Source organism: Cottoperca gobio, chromosome 13 (genome assembly GCF_900634415.1).
Source record: "Cottoperca gobio chromosome 13, fCotGob3.1, whole genome shotgun sequence".
Classification (NCBI taxonomy): Eukaryota; Metazoa; Chordata; class Actinopteri; order Perciformes; family Bovichtidae; genus Cottoperca; species Cottoperca gobio.
The window spans coordinates 5,805,090-5,819,646 of NC_041367.1; the positions used below are offsets into that span (position 1 = coordinate 5,805,090).

Below are 14,557 nucleotides of genomic sequence, written 5' to 3' on the forward strand. Positions count from 1 at the left end.
AGAAGGCAGTCCTTGAGATTTCACAACACATGAACAAGTACAAACTGGCACAAGACAAGGGGGGACAGGACTATTTAAACAAGAGGTGAGAGGGGACAGGACTATTTAAATATGAGGTGAGAGGGCACAGGTGGAAACAATCAGGGGCGGGGTAGACAATCATACAAAGGAAGGAAGTAAAACAAGACATGACACAAGCGGAAGAGAACATTTCAAAACAACAGGAAGTGTACGACAAGACACGAGTGAATCTAACTACACAAAAAGCACATGACAACCACAGACTAATATGAAATTAAACAAAAGCCTGATCTAAACCCTAAACATGGATACATTTAACATAGGTGACGAGACTCAACAACCTTGAGCGTTCAAAATACATTTCTGGCCACAAGAATATTAATTTACCCTTGGTTACTAATAAATAAAATGTGGTTCTTTTTTTTAACTAATTGTAAAGTTTAGGGAATGTAAATCCCAAATTACTGGCGGTCTAGGGGATGTTTTTGCCTCAAAATTAATCTTACACTTCAGTTGACAACTTTCCCTCGCGCTGAAGTTTTTAAAAAATCTCTCTTGGACATAGTCCAACACAAACAAAGTTATTTGCAAAGACGGAGAGAGGAAGAACATAGTGAGAACTGCTGTCAATAACTCAGAAGTCAGACATTTGTTTTTCTAACGTAAAGCTTTTGTAACAGCTCTCATATTGCAAATTCCAGCTCCACCCACCCGGTGCTCTCATGTAATAAAATCGAGCGTACCCGGAAAGCATTACTTTCACTTCTACGTTTGTTGTTAACATCTGCGTTGTCTCCATATATTTACAAGAGGAAGCTGCAGTAAATCTGTCCCGGACATCACGCATCTGTCCTCAGAGGTAGGCATTCTTATCTGATGTTTATTGAAATAGTCTGGTTAGAAGAAACTACTGACGATGCAACGCACTGAACAGCCGTAGTAATAACTGCTGGTTACTGTTGTTGTCACATTGGGTTGAACTTCCATAAACTTTACTTTACAGACATCAGCTTCTATTTTTAATCTATAATATACCGTCAGAGTGAGTCATCTTTAGATTCTATTTTTAATCTATAATATACCGTCAGAGTGAGTCATCTTTAGATTCTATTTTTAATCTCTTCAAGAGCCATTCAGCATGCAGCTGTCTAAATCTCTCCAAAACCAAAGACATGTTGAAGATCATACTAATCATACTAATTTAAGTTTGTATTGATACAGTATTTTACAGTAAATCTGTGAAGAGAGATGGGAGTCAAAGTCACCTGACATAACATACTTATATTAACATGTGTAATATTATGGCTTATTTAGTTTGGAGCATTGGTCCTTTGTGCAATTTATCAAATGTATTGTTAGGATTTGTATAATTATAACCAGTAATGTGCCATCCATGTAGATGAACAAAAGACAACAATATAAATCCATTAGTTATTATACAAATGTATACAATGTAAAGTAACTGTCTGGGTTACTGTAGCAGAAAGTCCTCAAATGTCCATGTTGATCGTGTACAGGTATGATGGTGAACTGCTGTGGTCTGCTCACCTCCCAGAAGGAACCAGGTACACAGTTTTTTTTTTTAAACACAAATTCTTTCCATAACCTTTTTGTACTCATATAAACTACAAATGCAAAGGATTTATGTTAGCTGTGGTGTCATGTGTCAATGAATTAGGAAAGATGTTATAGATGACACAGACATAAATCAAAACGGTGTTTTTTCCCCGGGGCCGTACCTTCTCTGTCCGCTGCCTCCGCCTTTTTCCAAACATCTGAACTTTCACTGAACTATGACGTCATCTCTGCTCCTCCTCACTATGCAAATTTGCATTTGTAGATGTTTCATAAACCAGACTGCGTATATTGACTATCATACATCATTGTAATTTTACACACTTTCATCTTATATGTTTGATACGAAGTACTCGCTGGATAAATACTACTTCAACAAACACTATAATAGAATACATTCTTATTTTAGGTGTTGTTCCCCTTTTTAAACAGAAGCCTCAATATTGTTTAAAAAAATGTTTTACTCATTGTTTCCTTCTGTTTGCCGGTCAGTTCCTCTGAAGAGCGTGGAGGTGGAGCTGGAGGTGAGGGACCATGTGGCTGCAGTGGTGTCCACTCTGAACTATGAGAACAAGGAGGACAAACCACTAGAGGCTGTTTTTGTCTTCCCTCTGCCTGGAGATGCTGCTGTCTGTCACTTCAGTGCCAAGATTGGACAGATACAGATTGTAGCTGAGGTGAAGGAGAAACAGAAGGTGAGCTGGAGGAAGACTTGCTCATTACAAAGGAGCTTAAAAACACAGTGAATGTTGCTGACATGTGTCCTCTGTACTCCAGGCTCGTGAGGAGTACGATGATGCTCTGAGCTCCGGTCAGCAGGCCTTCCTGTTGGAGGAGAGTGAGCAGAGTCCAGATATATTCTCTCTGAGTGTGGGCAGTCTGCCTCCAGGAGAGAGCGCCTCCATCAGGCTGGAGTACGTCACTGAGCTGGCTGTGCAGGCCGATGAAGGGCTGAGGTTTATTCTGCCTGCTGTGCTCAACCCTCGCTACCAACCACAGGGTAATAATAACCTGCACACACCTTCATCCAAGACTTAAAGTGTACACTACACCTGTCCATACAGAGTGTTTTATTGCAACAGTCACACACCTTGACCTTGAGAGAGCTGTTTTAAAAGACAAAAAGTCTGACGCACATTTAATGCATTTCTGTTGATTCTGAGATGGAACCTGGAGATGGAGATTCCTAACTTGTTTCCTTCCTCTCATAATGTTTACAGGTAGTGAAGGTGGCAGTGTCCAGGTGACCTCTGTTCCAGCCTCTCTGGTGCCCTACAGTCTGTCTTTCTCCGCCCGAGTGTCCTCTCCTCGTCCAGTCTCTAAAGTAGAGTCCAACTGTCCCCTGGACCCTCTCCAGTACCTCAACACAGAGCAGAGCCAGGCCACGGTAGGTAGAGTGCTGATGTGTGTGTGATTTTGAAAGATATATCTCTTCATTTATGTTTCTGAGTGGATTTTGTGAACTGCAGGTCAAGTTGGCTGCAGGACACAAGTTTGACAGAGATGTTGAGCTGCTGATTTATTACAAAGATGCCCACCAGCCCACTGCTGTGGTGGAGGCAGGACAGGCCTCTGCCAAGCCTGGTGAGTGTAACTTAGTGAAAGATAGTTACCTTCATCTTCCAACTGATACTTATGTTTGAATGAAGGGTAAAAAACATATTTGTGGTCTTTTCTTCTCTCTCTGTGTTTCAGGCTCTCTGATGGGGGATCCAGTAGTGATGCTGAGCCTGTACCCTGAGTTCCCTCAGGCTGTCATGTCTTCACTCGCCTCATGTGGAGAGTTTGTGTTCTTATTGGATCGATCTGGCAGTATGGATGGGCCACGTATAAAGAGTGCCAGGGTATCTATTCATTATTCATTATGTTTTATTTCTATCATAACATCCTTCAGTGTCCCTCTCACACAGTGGCCTTCACTATCTTCTCTCTCCTCTCTTCAGGATACTCTGCTGCTCCTGTTGAAGAGTTTACCAATGGGCTGCTATTTCAACATCTACAGTTTTGGGTCCAGCCATGAACACATCTTCCCGTAAGGCACTTGCTATTATTACTCAGTCCAAGAAATTGTTCCTGTTTTTGGTGTTTATGGTTGTACATGAATGTTTGTATTGGTGGCAGTAAGAGTGTGGAGTACAGCCAGGAGACCATGGAAGAGGCTCTGAAGAAAGTTGAAGAGATGAATGCTAATCTGGGAGGAACAGAGATCCTGAAGCCCCTAAAAGATATTTACAGCCAGCCCTGCATTCCCAATCAACCCAGACAAGTAACACACACACACACACACCACACACCTCACACACACATATATTTCTACTGTTCTATTTTTTGCAGGTTCGTCTTACTACACCTTGTTCTTTACACTTTCCCACTAAAACAACGTTTGTTACTAAAACAGAAATCTAACACGCATGTAAACTTTCCTCCTCAGCTATTTGTCTTTACTGACGGTGAGGTGGGGAACACCAAAGAAGTCATAAATCTGGTGAAGAAGAATTCAGGTTCCCACAGGTGACACTTCATTATAATTATTCTATCTTGCAGTATTTCTTCTTAGATTCTCATTTTGTTTTTACTTACCTTATTTTCTCTTTTATACATATCTAATTAGCCAACTGCAACTGACTCCTCCTCTGTAGTTGTTGTGCATATGATAATGCAGAACTTGAATATGTCTCATGTTCTAATGCTTTGTGTATTCCAGGTGCTTCTCTTTTGGGATTGGGGAAGGGGCCAGTTCTGCTCTTATCAATGGGTTGGCCAAGGAAGGAGGAGGTCACGCTCAGTTCATCACAGGGACTGACAGGATGCAACCTAAAGTAAGACATCAAAGTCATTATATACATTTTAATGAATCATGCAAAGACATGATTACCAATTTAATTACACACACTCAGAGCCTCTCACAACTTTTTGTATCCTCAGGTGATGCAGTCGCTGCGTTTTGCTCTGCAACCAGCTGTGGTGGACATCTCAGTCACGTGGGATTTACCAAAGGGAGTCTCTGTCACTGCTCTGTCTCCACCAATCACAGCACTTTTCCAGGGTCAAAGGTCACTGATTTATGGCCAGCTCACTGGACAGGTAGGAGCAGCCCCACCTCAGTGTGAAATAAGTCTCTGGTTTGACTTGTCAGGTGTAAAAATAATAATAATATGAATAACTTATCTTATATGATCACAATGCTGTAATGCTTTCTCAGAGTTCAGAGGCAGCAGAGGGCTGTGTGACGGTGAAGTACAGCCTGGCAGGCCATCCCTCTCAGAACCAGCTGCACTTCAGTCTCCAACCTGCAGAGGACACTGGGTAAAACATGTTTTGGTTGGTCAGCAGAAGTACAATAAAGAGTTTATTTTACAGATGTTTGCAATCGTCTACATTTGTCCCTACATGGACTTTACAACGATATATGCTGTTTACAAAATACACTAAAGGAGACAGGGAAAAGTAAAACAATATAAAAAATAAAGATTTAAAATGGCAATAATGTTTGAGACCAAATACTGTGCTAAATAGCAAATGTTCGCATGCTAATACACTAAACTAAGCTAGTGAGTATGGGAAACCTTATCATTAGCATGTTAGAATACTGACGGGAGCCTCTGTGTAGTACTCTTAGTCTTGTTGTAGCATTAAGAGTTTAATTGACCTCTAATGTCCTGATACTCTTACAGTAGATCACTATTTTTGCATTCATACTAATGAAAGGTAAAATCCACCTGTGATCTCCTGTCTGCAGACTAACAGTCCACAGGTTGGCTGCTCGGACTCTGATTCGCTCCCTGGAGATGGAGGAGACAGAGCGCAGAGGAGAGCAAGATGAAGGAGTGAAGAAGAAGAAGGTGGTGGAGCTCAGTGTCCAATCAGGAGTGAGCAGTGCCTTCACTTCCTTCATTGCTGTCAACAAAGGCAACGGCGAGACCATTCAAGGACCTCTGGTGCGCAGAAATGTTCCAACACCCAGTGAGTGTTTCCAAGAAGAAGAAAAAACAAAGTCCCACCTTCTTAAGAGATACTACAGCTGACCATTGATGATCGTTAAGAGAAGCATGATGATGTACTTTGATCACAGCGTGTTTATACGTGCACATCTATATTCCCATGCCTATGAGTTTGTTTGTAAAAACTTTCACATTTGAGACAGTTTTTAAGTTTTAAAGACCTGGGTATTTTAAGTAGTATTTTTAACGGCTTTTGTGAGTCATTCTAATAAGCTCATAAATGTGTCATTTAGTGGATATGTTTAGTTGCATGTCTCATGTCTTGACCTTTTTTTTTTTATCTCAAAGTGATGGGGTACTGTATGATGTCAGGTCCTCCTGTGATGAGTAAGTAAAAAGCTGAATGAAGTGGAACAATCCTCAGAGTATCTCTGTAAATGAATGTAAACAAAACAAGACATTTCTGTAGCAGAATTGCTCTTTTTTTATGAAATACTGCATGTCCAGCAGGAGTTGTTTTGGCTCTAATGTCCTTTGGTAGTAATCATCATATTAGGCAACATGCAAAGTGTTTAGTGCAGCAAGTGATGAAGGGTGAGCTGTCATATGTGCATGAGCTAGTGTGCACATGTGTGTTTGCACATATGTGGGTATGGAGGGATGTGTGTGCACCTAACATATTTTTCTGTTGTATGTCTTATGTCTTGACCTCATACTCTTTTCTTTTTTTTTATTATCTCAAAGTGATGAAGATGAGTAGGATGCCAGGTCCTGCTTTCCATTGTAAGTAAAAAGCTGAATGAAGTGGAACAATCCTCAGAGTATCTCTGTAAATGGATGTAAACAAGACATTTCTGTAGCAGAATTGCTCTTTTTTTTTGCAGCTTTATTGTGAAATACTTCATGTCGTCTACATGTGTAATGTTGTGGATATTTCTTATTGTATGTCTCGTGTCTTGATCTCATTCTCTTTTCTTTTTCTTTCTTTTTTATCTCAAAGGTGCGATGTCCCGTAGTATGGCGAGCCCGTCTGGTAACTAAAAATCTGAATGAAGTGGAACGATCATCAGTGTATCTCTATAATTAGTTAATGGATGTAAACAAATCAAGAAATTTCTGTAGACGTTGCAGCTTTAATGTGAAATACTGTATTTCGTATACATGTTTAATTTAGTGGATATTTTTTGTTGCATGTCTCATATCTTGATCTCATATTCTATTTTTTTTGTTTTTTTATCTCATAGACACAATGTCCTGTGATTTGCCAGATATGTCGAAGTATAAGTAAAAAGCTGAATGAGAGTGGAACAATCATCAGAGTATAATAATAATCAGCCGTCCTTTGGTAATAATGATCATATTAGGCAACATGCAATTGATTGGTTCAAAGCAAGCCTGAGCCAGCCCTACTATAAGCTTCGAAAGTTTTATCCATATACAGGCACACACCCTACCATAGATGCCCATAATGTATGTGTATCTGTAATGATCTACTGTAAAGATCTCTGATACAAATAGGTGGAACCCAAAAGCACGACACGGATACGGACAAGTTGCTGGATGAGAACAGTTTACTTGGTCAAATAAACAGGCAAGGTCAAAAGCGGGAGATCAGTCATACAGGCAAACAAATCCAACAAGGAGCAGGCAGGTAATCCAAGGTCCAAAAACAGGCAGAGTCAAAACCAATCAATAATGCAGGCAAAACGCTGGAGAGTTTGGCAATCTGGCAGGGATTACTACTCTTTATTTATTTTTATTTGATTTTTTATCTCAAAGTTTTAATGGCCTGTGGTATGTTAGATCTTCCAAGGATGTGTAAGTAAAAAGCTGAATGAGAGTGGAACAATCATCAGAGTATCTCTGTAAATGAATGTAAATAATAGAAGACATTTCTGTAGTAGAATTGCTCTTTATCTTTTTGCAGCTTTGTCTGCATGTCCAGCAGGAGTTGTTTTGGCTCTAATGTCCTTTGGTAGTAATCATCATATTAGACAACATGCAAAGTGTTTAGTGCAGCAAGTGCTGAAGGGTGAGCTGTCATATGTGCATGAGCTAGTGTGCACATGTGTGTTTGCACATATGTGGGTATGGAGGGATGTGTGTGCCCTTAATATATATTTTAACTTTCAACTTGTGAGTTATTCTAATAAGCTCAGAAATGTTTAATTTAGTGGATATTTTTTGTTGTATGTCTCATATCTTGATCTCGTATTCTATTTTTTTTGTTTTTTTTATCTCATAGACGAAATGTCCTGTGATATGCCAGAAATTAGTAAGTAAAAAGCTGAATGAGAGTGGAACAATCATCAGAGTATCTCTGTAAATGAATGTAAACAATAGAAGACATTTCTGTAATGGAATTGCTCTTTATCTTTTTGCAGCTTTGTCTGCATGTCCAGCAGGAGTTGTTTTGGCTCTAGTGTCCTTTGGTAGTAATCATCATATTAAGCAACATGTAAAGTGCTTAGTGACCAACTTGTGAATCATGTTAATAATCTTAGAAACCAGTTGTTTGTGATTTATATTTATCTTTACTCATTCTCAGGTAACGTGCTGACCTAATGCTCTTTTTCTGTTTAATCTTAAAGTTGTATGTACTTCAAATACAGTACATGAAAAACACTGAGCACATGACATGAACTACTGTATGTAGGAGTTCTGGCAGCCCTGGGTTACGCTGCTCGGATTTATTTGAGAGCTCTCTGGAATAGCGGAGCCTTTAACGTTGCCTTGTTTTAAGAGTTTTCTTAAATTGTAATTTTCCCACATTAAAGAGACGTACCGTTGCATTGGGAGACATCTCTTCACAGGAATGTTCTCGGGCAGTGGATTTATTGTGAAACAAATCCAGAGAGTAGCTCTGTGCTGGACAGACTGCTGAGAGGAACTAACTACACTGGGGGTGTTCTTTATAATACAGGAATAATTCACTAAATTGTTTTAATAAATGTTCTATATCAATGTTCTAAATGCTGTATCACAATGTGTTTACTCTGCTCTCAACAGCATGTGCGAGAAAAGCTAAGGCTCCCAGCAGCCCAGGGTTTCTCTCTAATATGAAGAAGAAGCGAGTTGTCTTCAAGCGAGCCCAGTCTGAGGCTGACCATCTGTCTCCACAGTCAGATGGTCAGCACGTTAATGATGCTTGTAAGTAGACTCATGCACACAGCTGACACTTCCCACTATTTACAGCACGTTAGGGCAGATATTACATTCATCGTTTAGTCTTTTTATAGTTGTGACCATGGACTGTTGTGCAACAAAGAGATGCCTGTCTTTCCCAAATCACAGCTGGTATCAGAACATGAAATATTTCTAAAGCACTAGATTTGTTCCGCCATCCTGTGGGCCCACCACTCATGGGAAAAACCGCTGGGGTCGGGTGCGCTGTCACACGGGTGGCAGTGATGGTCAGGGACCTCGACGGACCAGACCCGGGCAGCAGAGGCTGGCTCTGGGGACGTGGAACGTCACCTCTCTGTGGGGGAAGGAGCCGGAACTAGTGCGGGAGGTGGATCGCTACCAGTTGGATCTGGTGGGGCTTACCTCCACGCACAGTCTTGGCTCTGGAACCGTACTCCTGGATAGGGGTTGGACTCTATTCTTCTCCGGAGTTGCCCAAGGTGTGAGGCGTCGGGCCGGGGTGGGGATACTCACTAGCCCCCGGCTGAGCGCCGCTACGTTGGAGTTTATCCCGGTGGACGAGAGGGTCGCCTCCCTACGCCTTCGGGTTATGGGGGGGAAAACTCTGACTGTTGTTTGTGCCTATGCCCCAAACCGCAGTTCTGAGTATTCGGCCTTCTTAGAGACCCTGAATGGAGCCCTGCAGGGGGCTCCAGTAGGGGACTCCGTAGTCTTGCTGGGAGACTTCAACGCACACGTGGGAAACGATGGAGACACCTGGAGAGGCGTGATTGGGAGGAAGGGCCTCCCTGATCTAAACCCGAACGATCGTTTGTTGTTGGACTTCTGTGCTAGTCATGGAATGGCCATAACAAACACCATGTTCGAACATAAGGATGCTCATAAGTGCACGTGGTACCAGAGCACCCTAGGCCAAAGGTCAATGATCGATTTCGTAATCGTATCATCTGATCTGAGGCCGCATGTTTTGGACACTCGGGTGAAGAGAGGGGCGGAGCTGTCGACTGATCACCATCTAGTGGTGAGTTGGATCAAGGGGTGGGTGAAGACTCTGGACAGACCTGGTAAACCCAAACGGGTAGTGCGGGTGAACTGGGAATGTCTGGAGGAAGCCCCTGTCCTGGGGATCTTTAACTCACACCTCCGGCGGAGCTTTTCAGCCATCCCTGTGGAGGTTGGGGGCATTGAACCTGAGTGGGCGATGTTCAAAACCTCTATTGCTGAAGCTGCGGTGATGAGCTGTGGTCTCAAGGTCTTAGGTGCCTCAAGGGGCGGTAACCCTCGAACACCGTGGTGGACCCCGGTGGTCAGGGAAGCCGTCCGACTGAAGAAGGAGTCCTTCCGGGTTATGTTATCCGGGAGGACTCCGGAAACAGTTGCAGGGTATCGAAGGACTAGAAGGGCGGCAGCTTCTGCCGTGTCAGAGGCAAAGCAGCGGGTGTGGGAGAAGTTCGGAGAAGCTATGGAGAAGGACTTTCGGTCGGCACCACGGTGCTTCTGGAAAACCATCCGGCACCTCAGGAGGGGGAAGCGAGGAACCATCCAAGCTGTGTACAGCAAGGGTGGGACCCTGCTGACTTCAACTGAGAAGGTTATTGGCCGGTGGAAGGAGCACTTTGAGGAACTCCTGAATCCGACTAACACGCCCTCTATGGTTGAGGCAGAGCTGGAAGCTGATGGGGGATCATCGTCAATTACCCTGATGGAAGTCACTGAGGTAGTCAAACAACTCCACAGTGGCAAAGCCGCAGGGGTTGATGAGATCCGTCCAGAAATGCTGAAGGCTTTGGGTGTTGAGGGGCTGTCTTGGTTGACACGCCTCGTCAACATTGCGTGGAAGTCTGGGACAGTGCCTAGGGGTTGGCAGACCGGGGTGGTGGTTCCCCTATTTAAAAAGGGGGACCAGAGAGTGTGTGCCAACTACAGGGGTATCACACTTCTCAGCCTCCCTGGTAAAGTCTACTCCAAGGTACTGGAAAGGAGGGTTCGGCCGGTAGTCGAACCTCTGATTGAAGAGGAACAATGCGGATTCCGTCCTGGTCGTGGAACAACAGACCAACTCTTTACTCTTGCAAGGATCCTGGAGGGGGCCTGGGAGTACGCCCATCCGGTCTACATGTGTTTTGTGGATCTGGAGAAGGCGTATGACCGGGTCCCCCGGGTGATACTGTGGGAGGTGCTGCGGGAGTATGGGGTGAGGGGGTCACTTTTGAGGGCCATCCAATCCCTGTACGCCCAAAGCGAGAGTTGTGTCCGGATACTCGGCAGTAAGTCGGACTCGTTTCCCGTGAATGTTGGCCTCCGCCAGGGCTGCGCTTTATCACCAATCCTGTTCGTGATTTTCATGGATAGGATATCGAGGCGTAGTCGTGGAGGAGAGGGGTTGCAGTTTGGTGACCTGAGGATCTCATCGCTGCTCTTTGCAGATGATGTGGTCCTTATGGCATCATCGGGCTGTGACCTTCAACAGTCACTGGATCGGTTCGCAGCCGAGTGTGCAGCGGTTGGGATGAGGATCAGCACCTCCAAATCTGAGGACATGGCTCTCAGCAGGAAACCGGTGGATTGCCTACTCCGGGTAGGGAATGAGCCATTACCCCAAGTGAAGGAGTTCAAGTACCTCGGGGTCTTGTTCGCGAGTGAGGGGACAATGGAGCGAGAGATTGGCCGGAGAATCGGAGCAGCGGGGGCGGTATTACAGTCACTTTACCGCACCGTTGTGACGAAAAGAGAGCTGAGCCAGAAGGCAAAGCTCTCAATATACCGGTCGATCTTCGCACCTACCCTCACCTATGGTCATGAAGGCTGGGTCATGACCGAAAGAACGAGATCACGGGTACAAGCGGCCGAAATGGGTTTTCTCAGACGGGTGGCTGGCGTCTCCCTTAGAGATAGGGTGAGAAGCTCAGCCATCCGTGAGAGACTCGGAGTAGAGCCGCTGCTCCTTTACGTTGAAAGGAGCCAGTTGAGGTGGTTCGGGCATCTAGTAAGGATGCCACCTGGGCGCCTCCCTAGGGAGGTGTTCCAGGCACGTCCAGCTGGGAGGAGACCCCGGGGAAGACCCAGGACTCGGTGGAGAGATTATATCTCCTCACTGGCCTGGGAACGCCTCAGGATCCCCCAGTCGGAGCTGGAGGATGTGGCCCGGAGAAGGGAAGATTGGGGTTCCTTACTGGAGCTGCTGCGCCCGCGACCCGATCCCGGATAAGCGGTAGACGATGGATGGATGGACTAGATTTGTTCCAGAATTGTGTTTATTGTGACTGAGAGTGAATATTGTAAAACACGGTAATCAAAGTCAATATAAAGTTATATTTTATATTTATATAGCCAAGATGTAGTAAACATTTCCTAAATCATAGGCCTACAAGTATACTAATCTATACATATTTTATTTTAGCATCTTCCTCAGCAAATAGCTCTCCCCAGCAGCCACCCAGAGACCCTCTGCTGCAGCTGGTCTTCCTCCAGAAGGCGTCTGGCTGCTGGGTGCTGGATCCAGCTCTGGCTGCTGCACTGGGAAAGACCAGCGAGGAGGTGGAAAAGCCCAAACCTGCATCGGTATATTAGTAATGGGCCTATTTTTCATGTGAAAGAATTTGTGCTACTTCTTCTTTGTTCTCTTTGATTTTGTTTCCCCTGTCTAACTGTTCCGTGTTTTATTCTTTGATTTGTGAATTAGGTCAATAAAGAAGTGTGGGCCACCATTCTGGCTCTGATCTGGCTTCATGGTTTCAAGATGGACGCTCAGGAAGAGTGGGAGCTTCTGGCTATGAAGGCTGCGTCATGGCTCCGTGCTCAGAATGGTAATAACTGGAATAATAAGAGATGAGCTGTTGTTTTTAAGAGTGTGTGCTGGTAAAGATGAGCAATTCAGTTCCCTCTGCTGATGTTGTGTTATGTGTTTTGTTTTCAGCACCGTGTGTGACCGAGTGTGTGGACGCTGGAAACTCTCTGCTGGGTTGTAAGGTGCAGAAAGATGTCCTGGGACTCTGAGGTTTTCATTAAAGTGGCTTCTCTTTAAGTTTGGTGCGCAGAAGCAGATTTGCACCATCCTACAACCTTTACTTTATCAACGTCGCTCCATACTATCTACCTATTAAATGATTTAATAAATCTTTGTTTTCCCCTCATTTATTGGTCTTTTGAATGTGTAGTCTACATAATTTGGTTTTATCATTGTTAAAGTAAATGATGTCTTATAATTGTCTTATTTGTGTCTAAATCAAATGAAAATTAAACTTGGAGCTTTGAACAAAATGAGCATTAATTCATTGTGCAGTAAAAACAGTGCACAGGAATGCAAATCAAACCTTTATTAAAAGGAACTCAGACACAAGAATGGTGAACTCAAATGCACGACTCCGAGACGGATGTAAAGTAACAAAATAAAATGCTTTACTGCAAACAAAGTACAAAACAATAGCGCTCACAAGGAGGAATACAAACAAAGTATCACTATAAAGACTCACTCATAAGGAGGAGAACAATGAATAACACAAAGTACCAAACAAAAGATCCCTCTCTCAGAGGATATCAACCATCCAAATACAAAACGCTCACAAAAAAAAGCTAAACTGACCTGATCACTAGAACGATACTCAAATCAAATGTATTTGTATAGCCCAATATCACAAATTATACATTTGTCTCAGTGTGCTTTACAGACTGTACAGGTTACGACACCCTCTGTCCTTAGACCCTCGCATCGCACAAGGAAAAACTTCCTAAAAGAAACCTCAGAGAGAGCAACTGAGGAGGGATCCCTCTCCCAGGATGGACAGACGTGCAATAGATGTTGTGTGTACAGGATAAACAACATAGTACAAATACAACATTTGACAGAAGCGATGTGTTGAAAAAGAGAAAGTTTGGATGAATCCAGGAAAATGTCAAAAAGGCTTCCCGGTGTCCAGCAGGACCAGGGCAGCAGGCGCAGCCACGATTCCTGATCCTGACGTAAACTTTATCAGCGGCAACCTGCCACATGAGAGACAGAAACTCCGGGGATGATGCCCCGGATGATGAGGTAGTGACCTACATTTACATAAATGCATACAGATAGAGAGGGAGAAGAAGAGAGAGGGAGGGGAGGAGAAAGGAAGAGAGCAGGGAGGTGTCCCCTGGCAGTCTAAGCCTATAGCAGCATAACTAGGGGCTGATCCAGGGCAAACCTGAGCCAGCCCTAACTATAAGCTTTATCAAAAAGGAAAGTCTTTAGCCTACTCTTAAATGTGGAGAGGGTGTCTGCCTCCTGAACACAAACTGGAAGCTGGTTCCACTGGAAAGGAGCTTGATAGCTGAAGGCTCTGGCTCCTGTCAGGTAAATTAATCCATATTGGAAAGACTATCGTATGTATTTGTTTACCTCAATCAATCAATATATATATATATATATATATCTACACTACGAATATGTTTCTCTGCAATTATGTATTTTCTGCACTGAGTGTATTACAAACATAATAGGGGCACTTCCCCTTTAATAAAACGGGTCAACAAACCATTACTTCCTGACTGCTGACGGAGGAACGTGTTGGCGCCAAACTGGGACCAATGAGGAGAAGGTCAACGCCTACTCCATGTATTAGATGCAATGATTTCAAATGTTTGGGGACACACTGGAGCGGAGCCGTGAGACCGCAACGATGGGGCTCTTTGAGCCATGCGGTCTATGGAAACGGCGACGCAAAATGTGTCCTCAGCTGAGAATATTTTCTATGTTTGACTTATCACGTTAAATAAATATATCGATTGAACTAGAGGATTGCTGTTTTGATTCGACATTTAAGCTCCGAGTTCTTCAGCTTTGTCCCAACCCTTTACTCCCATTGTACTCTTAGAGACTTTAGGAACCACAAGTAACCCTGCAG

General features: G+C 43.7%; 1 protein-coding gene across 1 annotated transcript; it reads left to right on the forward strand.

The window, feature by feature from the left end:
* The first annotated feature begins 753 nt into the window (after positions 1-753).
* Positions 754-12,817, forward strand: LOC115017411 (von Willebrand factor A domain-containing protein 5A-like). Its single transcript, XM_029445820.1, has 22 exons — positions 754-880; positions 1,539-1,586; positions 2,089-2,291; positions 2,374-2,596; positions 2,817-2,983; positions 3,066-3,180; positions 3,292-3,440; positions 3,540-3,628; positions 3,718-3,862; positions 4,028-4,107; positions 4,301-4,415; positions 4,522-4,680; positions 4,799-4,902; positions 5,336-5,559; positions 5,886-5,924; positions 6,282-6,320; positions 6,538-6,570; positions 7,783-7,812; positions 8,547-8,687; positions 12,085-12,245; positions 12,367-12,490; positions 12,601-12,817. The coding sequence occupies exons 2-22, from the start codon at positions 1,541-1,543 to the stop codon at positions 12,678-12,680; spliced, it is 2,466 nt and encodes an 821-aa protein (XP_029301680.1). The 5' UTR covers positions 754-880; positions 1,539-1,540; the 3' UTR covers positions 12,681-12,817.
* Positions 12,818-14,557: the final 1,740 nt, after the last annotated feature.